Here is a 14,871-nt window from a genome sequence, read left to right on the forward strand (position 1 = left end):
GCCCGGCTTGGCCAGCACCCGCCCGCCAGATAAGCCAGGCTCAGCCGCGCTTTGCGGCGTTAGCCCCGATTAGGCCCGGGGGGGGCCCGGCCCCATCCGCCCCCCGCCCTATAAAGGGTCCCGCCGACCGCCCCCCGTCCTGCGCCCCTCCGTCCCGCCGCCCCTCCGTCCCGCCGCCCGCCCGTCCCCGCCGCCCGCCCGCCCCGCCCGTCCATCCGTCCCCCGCCGCCATGCAGAAGTCACGGGAGGGCCGGGACGAGCTCCCGGAGGATTTCTTCATCCCCATGGTCCTGGAGACCCCCAACGTGACGGCGCTGAGCCCCTTCCTGGTGCCGCAGACCCACCTGGGCAGCCCCGGCATCTTCATGGCGATGGCGGCCTTCATGTTCGTGCTGATCGCCCTGGGGGCGCCCCATCAACGCCCTCACCATCTTCTGCACCGCCAAGTACAAGAAGCTGCGCTCCCACCTCAACTACATCCTGGTGAACCTGGCCGTCTCCAACCTGCTGGTCATCTGCATCGGCTCCACCACCGCCTTCTACAGCTTCTCCCAGATGTACTTCGCCCTGGGCCCCACCGCCTGCAAGATCGAGGGCTTCGCCGCCACCCTGGGAGGTACCGCGGGGCCTGGGGGGGCAGCGGGGGCCGCGGCGGGGGGCCCTCGGCGGGACGGGGAGGGAGCAGGAGGGCGACGGGGCGGGGGGACGCGGGGACGCAGGGTGGGTGGGACGCAGGGCGGAAGGACACGAGGCCATGGGGACGTTAGGTGTGGGGACATGGGGTGGGTGGGACACGGGGTGGAAGGACACGAGGGCATGGGGACGTTGGGTGTGGGGACGTTGGCCATGGAGATGTTGGGTGGGTGGGACACGAGGTGGAAGGACACAAGGCTGTGGGGATGTTGGGTGTGGGGACCTTGGGTGGGTGGGACGTGGGTAGGTGGGACACGGGGCGGAAGGAAACGAGGGTGTGGGGATGTTGGCCATGGGGATGTTGGGTGTGGGGACGTTGGGTGGGTGGGACACAGCGCAGGAGGACATGAGGCCGTGGGGACATTGGGTGGGACACGGGGTGGAAGGACACGAGGGCGTGGGGACGTTTTGTGTGGGAGGTTGGGTGGGAGGGACACGGGGTGGAAGGACACGAGGGTGTGGGGATGTTGGCCATGGGGACGTTGGATGCGTGGGACACGGGGTGGAAGGACATGAGGCCATGGGGACGTTGGGTGTGGGGATGTTGGGTGTGGGGATGTTGGGTGGGTGGGACACGGGGTGGAAGGACATGAGGGCGTGGGGACGTTGGCCATGGGGATGTTGGGTGTGGGGATGTTGGGTGGGTGGGACACGGGGTGGAAGGACATGAGGCGTGGGGACGTTGGCCATGGGGATGTTGGGTGTGGGGATGTTGGGTGGGTGGGACACGGGGTGGAAAGACATGAGGGCGTGGGGACGTTGGCCATGGGGATGTTGGGTGTGGGGATGTTGGGTGGGTGGGACACGGGGTGGAAGGACATGAGGGCGTGGGGACGTTGGCCATGGGGATGTTGGGTGTGGGGATGTTGGGTGGGTGGGACACGGGGTGGAAAGACATGAGGGCGTGGGGACGTTGGCCATGGGGATGTTGGGTGTGGGGATGTTGGGTGGGTGGGACACGGGGTGGAAGGACATGAGGGCGTGGGACGTTGGCCATAGGGATGTTGGGTGTGGGGACGTTGGGTGGGTGGGACACGGGGTGGAAGGACACGAGGGCGTGGGGACGTTGGGTGTGGGGCGTTACGTTGGGTGGGTGGGACGTGGGGTAGGTGGGACACGGGGCGGAAGGGACACAAGGGCGTGGGGATGTTGGGTGTGGGGACGTTGGGTGGGTGGGACACGGGGTGGAAGGACACGAGGGCGTGGGGATGTTGGGTGTGGGGATGTTGGCTATGGAGACGTTGGGTGGGTGGGACACGGGGCAGAAGGACACGAGGGCGTGGGGATGTTGAGTGTGGGGACGTTGGGTGAGGCTATGGAGACGTTGGGTGGGTGGGACACAGGGCAGAAGGACACGAGGCTGTGGGGATGTTGGGTGTGGGGACGTTGGCCATGGGGATGTTGGTTGTAGGAATGTGGGGTGGGTGGGACACGGGGCGGAAGGACACGAGGGCGTGGGGATGTTGGCCATGGGGATGTTGGCCATGGGGATGTTGGTTGTAGGAATGTGGGGTGGGTGGGACACGGGGTGGAAGAACACAAGGGCATGGGGATGTTGGGTGTGGGGACGTTGGCCATGGGGATGTTGGTTGTAGGAATGTGGGGTGGGTGAGACACGGAGCGGAAGGACACGAGGGCGTGGGGATGTTGGGTGTGGGGATGTTGGCCATGGGGATGTTGGTTGTAGGAATGTGGGGTGGGTGAGACACGGGGCGGAAGGACACGAGGGCGTGGGGACGTTGGGTGTGGGGTGTTACGTTGGGTGGGTGGGACATGGGGTAGGTGGGACACGGGGTGGAAGGACACAAGGGCGTGGGGACGTTTGCCATGGGGATTTTGGGTGGGTGGGACACGGGGTGGAAGGACACGAGGGCGTGGGGATGTTGGGTGTGGGGATGTTGGCCATGGGGATGTTGGTTGTAGGAATGTGGGGTGGGTGAGACACGGAGCGGAAGGACACGAGGGCGTGGGGATGTTGGCCATGGGGATGTTGGCCATGGGGATGTTGGTTGTAGGAATGTGGGGTGGGTGGGACACAGGGCGGAAGGACACAAGGGCGTGGGGATGTTGGGTGTGGGGACGTTGGCCATGGGGATGTTGGTTGTAGGAATGTGGGGTGGGTGGGACACGGGGCGGAAGGACACGAGGGCGTGGGGACGTTGGGTGTGGGGTGTTACGTTGGGTGGGTGGGACATGGGGTAGGTGGGACACGGGGTGGAAGGACACGAGGGCGTGGGGACGTTGGCCATGGGGATGTTGGGTGGGTGGGACACGGGGTGGAAGGACACGAGGGTGTGGGGATGTTGGCCATGGGGATGTTGGGTGGGTGGGACACGGGGTGGAAGGACACGAGGGCATGGGGATGTTGGGTGTGGGGACGTTGGCCATGGGGATGTTGGGTGGGTGGGACACGGGGTGGAAGGACATGAGGCCATGGGGACGTTGGGTGTGGGGTGTTACGTTGGGTGGGTGGGACATGGGGTAGGTGGGACACGGGGTGGAAGGACACGAGGGCGTGGGGACGTTGGCCATGGGGATGTTGGGTGGGTGGGACACGGGGCAGAAGGACACAAGGCCATGAGGACGTTGGGTGGGGCAGATGTGGGGCAGAAGCACACGAGGCCGTGGGGACCGTGGCCGTGGGGAGGCTGGGTGGGCGGGACGTGGGGCGGAAGGACACCAGGCCGCGGGGCGGGCGGGGCGCGGGGCGTGGCGCGGGGCGTGGCACGGCCCTCCCGCAGGCATGGTGAGCCTGTGGTCGCTGGCGGTGGTGGCCTTCGAGCGGTTCCTGGTGATCTGCAAACCCCTGGGCAACTTCACCTTCCGGGGCAGCCACGCCCTGCTGGGCTGCGCCCTCACCTGGCTCTTCGGCCTCGTCGCCGCCCTGCCCCCCCTCTTCGGCTGGAGCAGGTGCGCGGGGCCCGGGGGCGGGGCGGGCGGGCGGGGCGCGGGCGCGGTGCGAGGCGTGGCCGTGCCCCGCCCAGGTACATCCCCGAGGGGCTGCAGTGCTCGTGCGGCCCGGACTGGTACACCTCCGCCAACAAGTGGAACAACGAGTCCTACGTCATCTTCCTCTTCTGCTTCTGCTTCGGCGTGCCCCTCGCCGTCATCATCTTCTCCTACGGCCGCCTCCTCCTCACGCTGCGCACGGTACGGCCCCGCCCGGCCCCGCCCCGCCCCGCCCCGCGGCCACCCGCCTGGCCCCAAGGAGGACATGCGGCAGGGAGGGGGCGCAGCATCGCCTTTATTGGGGGGACAAGGAGGGGGCCCGGAGGGACAGTGGTTGCCCGGGGGACCCTATAGGGGAGGTTGTTCCCCAGGGGGGTCCCTATAGGGGTGGCAGCTCCCCGGGGGTCAGGGGGGGTCCCTATAGAGCCGGGGTAGCTCCCCGGGTGTCAGGGGGGGCCCCTATAGAGCCGGGGCAGCTCCCCGGGGGTCGGGGGGGGCCCCATAGAGCTGGGGTAGCTCCCCGGGGGTCAGGGGGGGTCCCTATAGAGCCGGGGTAGCTCCCCGGGGGTCAGGGGGGGTCCCTATAGAGCCGGGGTAGCTCCCCGGGGGTCAGGGGGGGTCCCTATAGAGCCGGGGTAGCACCCCGGGGGTCAGGGGGGGTCCCTATAGAGCCGGGGCAGCTCCCCGGGGGTCAGGGGGGGTCCCTATAGAGCCGGGGTAGCTCCCCGGGGGTCAGGGGTGGTCCCTATAGAGCCGGGGCAGCTCCCCGGGCATCAGGGGGGGTCCCTATAGAGCCGGGGCAGCTCCCCGGGGGTCAGGGGGGGTCCCTATAGAGCCGGGGTAGCTCCCCAGGGGTCGGGGGGGTCCCTATAGAGCCGGGGCAGCTCCCCGGGGGTCAGGGGTGGTCCCTATAGAGCCGGGGTAGCTCCCCGGGGGTCAGAGGGGGTCCCTATAGAGCCGGGGTAGCTCCCCGGGGGTCAGGGGGGGTCCCTATAGAGCCGGGGCAGCAACCCGGGGGTCAGGGGGGGTCCCTATAGAGCCGGGGTAGCTCCCTGGGGGTCAGGGGGGGTCCCTATAGAGCCGGGGCAGCTCCCCGGGGGTCGGGGGGGGTCCCTATAGAGCCGGGGTAGCTCCCTGGGGGTCAGGGGGGGTCCCTATAGAGCCGGGGCAGCTCCCCGGGGGTCGGGGGGGTCCCTATAGAGCCGGGGTAGCTCCCCGGGGGTCAGGGGGGGTCCCTATAGAGCCGGGGTAGCTCCCCGGGGGTCGGGGGGGTCCCTATAGAGCCGGGGCAGCTCCCCGGGGGTCAGGGGGGGTCCCTATAGAGCCGGGGTAGCTCCCCAGGGGTCGGGGGGGTCCCTATAGAGCCGGGGCAGCTCCCCGGGGGTCAGGGGTGGTCCCTATAGAGCCGGGGTAGCTCCCCGGGGGTCAGAGGCGGTCCCTATAGAGCCGGGGTAGCTCCCCGGGGGTCAGGGGGGGTCCCTATAGAGCCGGGGCAGCTCCCCGGGGGTCAGGGGGGGTCCCTATAGAGCCGGGGTAGCTCCCTGGGGGTCAGGGGGGGTCCCTATAGAGCCGGGGCAGCTCCCCGGGGGTCGGGGGGGGTCCCTATAGAGCCGGGGTAGCTCCCTGGGGGTCAGGGGGGGTCCCTATAGAGCCGAGGCAGCTCCCCGGGGGTCGGGGGGGGTCCCTATAGAGCCGGGGTAGCTCCCCGGGGGTCAGGGGGGGTCCCTATAGAGCCGGGGTAGCTCCCCGGGGGTCGGGGGGGTCCCTATAGAGCCGGGGCAGCTCCCCGGGGGTCAGGGGGGGTCCCTATAGAGCCGGGGTAGCACCCCGGGGGTCAGGGGTGGTCCCTATAGAGCCGAGGCAGCTCCCCGGGGGTCAGGGGGGGTCCCTATAGAGCTGGGGTAGCTCCCCGGGTGTCAGGGGTGGTCCCTATAGAGCCGAGGCAGCTCCCCAGGGGTCAGGGGGGGTCCCTATAGAGCCGGGGCAGCTCCCCGGGCATCAGGGGGGGTCCCTATAGAGCCGGGGTAGCTCCCCGGGCATCAGGGGGGGTCCCTATAGAGCCGAGGCAGCTCCCCAGGGGTCAGGGGGGGTCCCTATAGAGCTGGGGTAGCTCCCCGGGTGTCAGGGGTGGTCCCTATAGAGCCGAGGCAGCTCCCCAGGGGTCAGGGGGGGTCCTTATAGAGCCGGGGCAGCTCCCCGGGCATCAGGGGGGGTCCCTATAGAGCCGGGGTAGCTCCCCGGGCATCAGGGGGGGTCCCTATAGAGCCGGGGCAGCTCCCCGGGCATCAGGGGGGGTCCCTATAGAGCCGGGGTAGCTCCCCGGGGGTCAGGGGGGGTCCCTATAGAGCCGGGGTAGCTCCCCAGGGGTCGGGGGGGTCCCTATAGAGCCGGGGCAGCTCCCCGGGGGTCAGGGGGGGTCCCTATAGAGCCGGGGTAGCTCCCCGGGGGTCAGAGGGGGTCCCTATAGAGCCGGGGTAGCACCCCAGGGGTCAGGGGGTTCCCTATAGAGCCGGGGTAGCTCCCCGGGGGTCAGGGGGGGTCCCTATAGAGCCGGGGTAGCTCCCCGGGGGTCAGGGGGGGTCTATAGAGCCGGGGTAGCTCCCCGGGGGTCAGGGGTGGTCCCTATAGAGCCGGGGTAGCTCCCCGGGGGTCAGGGGGGGTCCCTATAGAGCCGGGGTAGCTCCCCGGGGGTCAGGGGGGGTCCCTATAGAGCCAGGGTAGCTCCCTGGGGGTCAGGGGGGGTCCCTATAGAGCCGGGGCAGCTCCCCGGGGGTCGGGGGGGTCCCTATAGAGCCGGGTCAGCTCCCTGGGGGTCAGGGGGGGTCCCTATAGAGCCGAGGCAGCTCCCCGGGGGTCAGAGGGGGTCCCTATAGAGCCGGGGCAGCTCCCCGGGCATCAGGGGGGGTCCCTATAGAGCCGGGGTAGCTCCCCGGGGGTCAGGGGGGGTCCCTATAGAGCCGGGGTAGCACCCCGGGGGTCGGGGGGGGTCCCTATAGAGCCGGGGTAGCTCCCCGGGGGTCAGGGGGGTCCCTATAGAGCCGAAGCAGCTCCCCGGGGGTCAGGGGTGGTCCCTATAGAGCCGAAGCAGCTCCCCGGGGGTCAGGGGGGGTCCCTATAGAGCCGGGGTAGCTCCCCGGGAGTCAGGGGGGGTCCCTATAGAGCCGGGGTAGCTCCCCGGGGGTCAGGGGTGGTCCCTATAGAGCCGGGGCAGCTCCCCGGGGGTCAGGGGGGGTCCCTATAGAGCCGAGGCAGCTCCCCGGGGGTCAGGGGGGGTCCCTATAGAGCCAGGGCAGCCCGGGGGTCAGAGGGGGTCCCTATAGAGCCAGGGCAGCCCGGGGGGATCAGGGGGGTCCCCGCGGGGCCGGGGCAGCCCGTGGGCGCCCCACAGCGCGTCCGTGTGTCTGTCGGCGGGCGCAGGTGGCCCGGCAGCAGGAGCAGTCGGCCACGACGCAGAAGGCGGAGCGGGAGGTGACGCGCATGGTGGTGGTGATGGTGCTGGGCTTCCTGGTGTGCTGGGCGCCCTACGCCGCCTTCGCGCTCTGGGTGGTGACGCACCGCGGGCGCCCCTTCGAGGTGGGGCTGGCCTCGCTGCCCTCCGTCTTCTCCAAGGCCTCCACCGTCTACAACCCCGTCATCTACGTCCTCATGAACAAGCAGGTGCCGCCGGGGGGCGCTGGGGGGGCGGTTTGGGGCGGGGGGGTGTGTTTGGGGGCTGTCAGGGGGGGCGCTGGGGGGTAGCCAGGGGCATTGGGGGGCACTGGGGGGCACTGGGGGGCTGTCAGGGGATGTTAGGAGGATGCCAGGGTACGTTGGGGGGCTGTCGGGGGGCATTGGGGCAATGAGGGGCTGCCACAGGGCGTTGGGGCAGGGCTGTGGGGAGGTGAGGGGCGGGGCCGAACATGGGGCGGGGACAGGTGTGGGTGGGGCTCGGCATGGGGTGGGGCCTGCTCATCCCACCCTGTCATGCACACGCCGCATGTGGGGCTTGCTGCAATGGGAGGGCACGGGCACCCCAGTAACGCCCCAGTGACACCCAGTGACGGCCCAGTAACGCCCCAGTGACAGCCCAGTGACAGCCCAGTGACACCCCAGTGACGGCCCAGTGACACCCAGTGACAGCCCAGTGACACCCAGTGACACCCAGTGACACCCAGTGACGGCCCAGTGACACCCAGTGACACCCCAGTGACGGCCCAGTGACACCCAGTGACAGCCCAGTGACACCCAGTGACACCCAGTGACACCCAGTGACGGCCCAGTGACGGCCCAGTGACACCCAGTGACAGCCCAGTGACACCCAGTGACGGCCCAGTGACGGCCCAGTGACGGCCCAGTAACGCCCCAGTGACACCCAGTGACGGCCCAGTAACGCCCCAGTGACACCCAGTGACAGCCCAGTGACACCCCAGTGACGGCCCAGTAACACCCAGTGACAGCCCAGTGACACCCAGTGACGGCCCAGTGACAGCCCAGTGACACCCAGTGACACCCAGTGACACCCAGTGACGGCCCAGTGACACCCAGTGAAAGCCCAGTGACACCCAGTGACGGCCCAGTGACACCCAGTGACGGCCCAGTGACACCCAGTGACAGCCCAGTGACACCCAGTGACACCCAGTGACGGCCCAGTGACACCCAGTGAAAGCCCAGTGACACCCAGTGACGGCCCAGTGACACCCCAGTGACGGCCCAGTGACACCCAGTGACGGCCCAGTGACACCCAGTGATACCCAGTATGAGCCCACTGACACCCAGTGACACCCAGTGACACCCAGTATGACCCCAGTGACAGCCCAGTGACGGCCCAGTGACGGCCCAGTGACACCCAGTGACACCCAGTGACACCCAGTGACACCCAGTGACAGCCCAGTGACACCCAGTGACACCCAGTGACACCCAGTGACACCCAGTATGACCCCAGTGACAGCCCAGTGACGGCCCAGTGACGGCCCAGTGACACCCAGTGACACCCAGTGACACCCAGTGACACCCAGTGACAGCCCAGTGACACCCAGTGACACCCAGTGACACCCAGTATGACCCCAGTGACAGCCCAGTGACGGCCCAGTGACGGCCCAGCGACGGCCCAGTGACGGCCCAGTGACGGCCCAGTGACGGCCCAGTGACACCCAGTGACACCCAGTGACACCCAGTGACGGCCCAGTGACACCCAGTGACACCCAGTGACGGCCCAGTGACACCCAGTGACACCCAGTGACACCCAGTGACACCCAGTGACGGCCCAGCGACGGCCCAGCGACGGCCCAGTGACGGCCCAGTGACACCCAGTGACACCCAGTGACACCCAGTGACACCCAGTGACACCCAGTGACGGCCCAGTGACGGCCCAGCGACGGCCCAGTGACGGCCCAGTGACACCCAGTGACACCCAGTGACACCCAGTGACGGCCCAGCGACGGCCCAGCGACGGCCCAGTGACGGCCCAGTGACACCCAGTGACACCCAGTGACGGCCCAGTGACGGCCCAGTGACACCCAGTGACGGCCCAGTGACACCCAGTGACACCCAGTGACACCCAGTGACACCCAGTGACGGCCCAGCGACGGCCCAGCGACGGCCCAGTGACGGCCCAGTGACACCCAGTGACACCCAGTGACAGCCCAGTGACGGCCCAGTGACACCCAGTGACGGCCCAGTGACACCCAGTGACACCCAGTGACACCCAGTGACACCCAGTGACGGCCCAGCGACGGCCCAGCGACGGCCCAGTGACGGCCCAGTGACGGCCCAGTGACACCCAGTGACACCCAGTGACGGCCCAGTGACGGCCCAGTGACACCCAGTGACACCCAGTGACACCCAGTGACGGCCCAGTGACACCCAGTGACACCCCAGTGACGGCCCAGTGACACCCAGTGACGGCCCAGTGACACCCAGTGACGGCCCAGTGACACCCAGTGACACCCAGTGACGGCCCAGTGACGGCCCAGTGACACCCAGTGACACCCAGTGACACCCAGTGACGGCCCAGTGACGGCCCAGTGACACCCAGTGACGGCCCAGTGACGGCCCAGTGACACCCAGTGACACCCAGTGACACCCAGTGACGGCCCAGTGACACCCAGTGACACCCAGTGACGGCCCAGTGACACCCAGTGACAGCCCAGTGACGGCCCAGTGACGGCCCAGTGACGGCCCAGTGACACCCAGTGACACCCAGTGACACCCAGTGACGGCCCAGTGACGGCCCAGTGACACCCAGTGACGGCCCAGTGACACCCAGTGACGGCCCAGTGACACCCAGTGACACCCAGTGACACCCAGTGACGGCCCAGTGACACCCAGTGACACCCCAGTGACGGCCCAGTGACGGCCCAGTGACGGCCCAGTGACACCCAGTGACACCCAGTGACATCCAGTGACACCCAGTGACACCCAGTGACGGCCCAGTGACGGCCCAGTGACACCCAGTGACGGCCCAGTGACACCCAGTGACGGCCCAGTGACGGCCCAGTGACACCCAGTGACACCCAGTGACACCCAGTGACACCCAGTGACGGCCCAGTGACGGCCCAGTGACGGCCCAGTGACACCCAGTGACACCCAGTGACGGCCCAGTGAGGGCCCAGTGACACCCAGTGACACCCAGTGACGGCCCAGTGACACCCAGTGACGGCCCAGTGACACCCAGTGACACCCAGTGACGGCCCAGTGACACCCAGTGACAGCTCCAGTGACACCCAGTGACACCCAGTGACGGCCCAGTGACGGCCCAGTAACACCCAGTGACAGCCCAGTGACACCCAGTGACAGCCCAGTAACGCCCCAGTGACACCCAGTGACAGCCCAGTAACGCCCCAGTGACACCCAGTGACAGCCCAGTGACACCCAGTGACACCCAGTGACAGCCCAGTGACGGCCCAGTGACACCCAGTGACAGCCCAGTAACGCCCCAGTGACACCCAGTGACAGCCCAGTAACGCCCCAGTGACACCCAGTGACAGCCCAGTGACACCCAGTGACACCCAGTGACAGCCCAGTGACGGCCCAGTGACACCCAGTGACAGCCCAGTAACGCCCCAGTGACACCCAGTGACAGCCCAGTAACGCCCCAGTGACACCCAGTGACAGCCCAGTGACACCCCAGTGACGCCCACTGACACCCAGTGACAGCCCAGTGACACCCAGTGACGGCTCAGTGACACCCAGTGACAGCCCAGTGACACCCAGTGACGGCCCAGTGACACCCAGTGACACCCAGTGACAGCCCAGTGACACCCAGTGACGGCCCAGTGACACCCAGTGACGGCCCAGTGACACCCAGTGACGGCCCAGTGACGGCCCAGTGACACCCAGTGACGGCCCAGTGACACCCAGTGACGGCCCAGCGACGACCCAGTGACGGCCCAGTGACGGCCCAGTGACACCCAGTGACACCCAGTGACACCCAGTGACGGCCCAGTGACACCCAGTGACGGCCCAGTGACGGCCCAGTGACACCCAGTGACGGCCCAGTGACGGCCCAGTGACGGCCCAGTGACACCCAGTGACACCCAGTGACACCCAGTGATGGCCCAGTGACGGCCCAGTGACACCCAGTGACGGCCCAGTGACGGCCCAGTGACGGCCCAGTGACACCCAGTGACACCCAGTGACACCCAGTGACGGCCCAGTGACGGCCCAGTGACACCCAGTGATGGCCCAGTGACGGCCCAGTGACACCCAGTGACACCCAGTGACGGCCCAGTGACCGCCCAGTGACGGCCCAGTGACACCCAGTGACACCCAGTGACGGCCCAGTGACACCCAGTGACACCCAGTGACGGCCCAGTGACACCCAGTGACGGCCCAGTGACACCCAGTGACACCCAGTGACGGCCCAGTGACGGCCCAGTGACACCCAGTGACGGCCTAGTGACACCCAGTGACACCCAGTGACACCCAGTGACGGCCCAGTGACACCCAGTGACACCCAGTGACAGCCCAGTGACGGCCCAGTGACACCCAGTGACGGCCCAGTGACACCCAGTGACACCCAGTGATGGCCCAGTGACACCCAGTGACGGCCCAGTGACACCCAGTGACGGCCCAGTGACACCCAGTGACGGCCCAGTGACACCCAGTGACGGCCCAGTGACACCCAGTGACACCCAGTGACAGCCCAGTGACGGCCCAGTGACACCCAGTGACGGCCCAGTGACACCCAGTGACGGCCCAGTGACGGCCCAGTGACACCCAGTGACGGCCCAGTGACACCCAGTGACGGCCCAGTGACGGCCCAGTGACGGCCCAGTGACAGCCCAGTGACCCCCAGTGACACCCAGTGACAACCCAGTAACACCCCAGTAACACCCAGTGACACTCAGTGACAGCCCAGTGACACCCAGTGACGGCCAAGTGATAGCCCAGTGACGGCCCAGTGACACCCAGTGACGGCCCAGTGACACCCAGTGACACCCAGTGACGGCCCAGTGACACCCAGTGACACCCAGTGACGGCCCAGTGACGGCCCAGTGACACCCAGTGACACCCAGTGACACCCAGTGACACCCAGTGACACCCAGTGACACCCAGTGACGGCCCAGTGACGGCCCAGTGACACCCAGTGACGGCCCAGTGACACCCAGTGACACCCAGTGACGGCCCAGTGACACCCAGTGACACCCAGTGACGGCCCAGTGACGGCCCAGTGACACCCAGTGACACCCAGTGACACCCAGTGTCACCCAGTGACGGCCCAGTGACGGCCCAGTGACACCCAGTGACGGCCCAGTGACGGCCCAGTGACACCCAGTGACGGCCCAGTGACACCCAGTGACGGCCCAGTGACGGCCCAGTGACGGCCCAGTGACACCCAGTGACACCCAGTGACACCCAGTGACGGCCCAGTGACACCCAGTGACACCCAGTGACGGCCCAGTGACACCCAGTGACACCCAGTGACGGCCCAGTGACGGCCCAGTGACACCCAGTGACACCCAGTGATGGCCCAGTGACACCCAGTGACACCCAGTGACACCCAGTGACGGCCCAGTGACACCCAGTGACGGCCCAGTGACGGCCCAGTGACGGCCCAGTGACACCCAGTGACGGCCCAGTGACACCCAGTGACACCCGGTGACGGCCCAGTGACACCCAGTGACGGCCCAGTGATGGCCCAGTGACACCCAGTGACGGCCCAGTGACACCCAGTGACACCCAGTGACACCCAGTCACGGCCCAGTGACACCCAGTGACGCCCAGTGACGGCCCAGTGACGGCCCAGTGACACCCAGTGACGGCCCAGTGACACCCAGTGACACCCAGTGACACCCAGTGACGGCCCAGTGACGGCCCAGTGACACCCAGTGACGCCCAGTGGCGCCCCAGTGACGGCCCAGTGACACCCAGTGACACCCAGTGACACCCAGTGACACCCAGTCACGGCCCAGTGACACCCAGTGACGCCCAGTGACGGCCCAGTGACACCCAGTGACACCCAGTGACGGCCCAGTGACACCCAGTGACGGCCCAGTGACACCCAGTGACACCCAGTGACACCCAGTGACGGCCCAGTGACGGCCCAGTGACACCCAGTGACGCCCAGTGGCGCCCCAGTGACGGCCCAGTGACACCCAGTGACACCCAGTGACACCCAGTGACACCCAGTCACGGCCCAGTGACCCCCAGTGACACCCGGTGACACCCAGTCACGGCCCAGTGACACCCAGTGACACCCAGTGACACCCAGTGACGTCCCAGTGACACCCAGTGACACCCAGTGACGGCTCAGTGACACCCAGTGACACCCAGTGACGGCCCAGTGACACCCAGTGACGGCCCAGTGACGGCCCAGTGACACCCGGTGACACCCAGTGACGGCCCAGTGACATCCAGTGACACCCAGTGACGACCCAGTGACGGCCCAGTGACACCCAGTGACACCCAGTGACACCCAGTGACGGCCCAGTGACACCCAGTGACGGCCCAGTGACACCCAGTGACGGCCCAGTGACGGCCCAGTGACGGCCCAGTGACACCCAGTGACACCCAGTGACGGCCCAGTGACACCCAGTGACACCCAGTGACGGCCCAGTGACACCCAGTGACGGCCCAGTGACACCCAGTGACACCCAGTGACAGCCCAGTGACACCCAGTGACACCCAGTGACGGCCCAGTGACACCCAGTGACACCCAGTGACACCCAGTGACACCCAGTGACGGCCCAGTGACACCCAGTGACGGCCCAGTGACACCCAGTGACGGCCCAGTGACGGCCCAGTGACACCCAGTGACACCCAGTGACACCCAGTGACGGCCCAGTGACACCCAGTGACACCCAGTGACGGCCCAGTGACACCCAGTGACGGCCCAGTGACGGCCCAGTGACGACCCAGTGACGACCCAGTGACGGCCCAGTGACACCCAGTGACACCCAGTGACACCCAGTGACAGCCCAGTGACACCCAGTGACACCCAGTGACACCCAGTGACAGCCCAGTGACGGCCCAGTGACACCCAGTGACGGCCCAGTGACACCCAGTGACACCCAGTGACACCCAGTGACGGCCCAGTGACACCCAGTGACGGCCCAGTGACACCCAGTGACGGCCCAGTGACGGCCCAGTGACACCCAGTGACACCCAGTGACACCCAGTGACGGCCCAGTGACACCCAGTGACACCCAGTGACGGCCCAGTGACACCCAGTGACGGCCCAGTGACGGCCCAGTGACGACCCAGTGACGACCCAGTGACGGCCCAGTGACACCCAGTGACACCCAGTGACACCCAGTGACAGCCCAGTGACACCCAGTGACACCCAGTGACGGCCCAGTGACACCCAGTGACACCCAGTGACGGCCCAGTGACACCCAGTGACGGCCCAGTGACACCCAGTGACACCCAGTGACGGCCCAGTGACACCCAGTGACGGCCCAGTGACGGCCCAGTGACACCCAGTGACACCCAGTGACACCCAGTGACACCCAGTGACGGCCCAGTGACACCCAGTGACACCCAGTGACGGCCCAGTGACACCCAGTGACGGCCCAGTGACACCCAGTGACGGCCCAGTGACGGCCCAGTGACACCCAGTGACACCCAGTATCGGCCCAGTGACACCCAGTGACACCCAGTGACGGCCCAGTGACACCCAGTGACACCCAGTGACACCCAGTGACACCCAGTGACGGCCCAGTGACGGCCCAGTGACACCCAGTGACACCCAGTGACACCCAGTGATGGCCCAGTGACACCCAGTGACACCCAGTGACACCCAGTGACACC

At 67.7% G+C, this 14,871-nt stretch overlaps 1 protein-coding gene across 1 annotated transcript; it reads left to right on the forward strand.

The window, feature by feature from the left end:
- Positions 1–226: 226 nt before the first annotated feature.
- LOC142051007 (blue-sensitive opsin-like) lies at positions 227–7,326 on the forward strand (the record flags this gene model as incomplete). Its single annotated transcript, XM_075080198.1, is given in 5 exon segments — positions 227–410; positions 412–616; positions 3,435–3,603; positions 3,678–3,843; positions 7,060–7,326. Coding segments are annotated over 5 exon segments (987 nt in total), but the record flags the coding sequence as incomplete, so codon positions are not given.
- Positions 7,327–14,871: the final 7,545 nt, after the last annotated feature.

Source organism: Phalacrocorax aristotelis, unplaced genomic scaffold, assembly GCF_949628215.1.
Source record: "Phalacrocorax aristotelis unplaced genomic scaffold, bGulAri2.1 scaffold_360, whole genome shotgun sequence".
NCBI classification, from domain to species: Eukaryota; Metazoa; Chordata; class Aves; order Suliformes; family Phalacrocoracidae; genus Phalacrocorax; species Phalacrocorax aristotelis.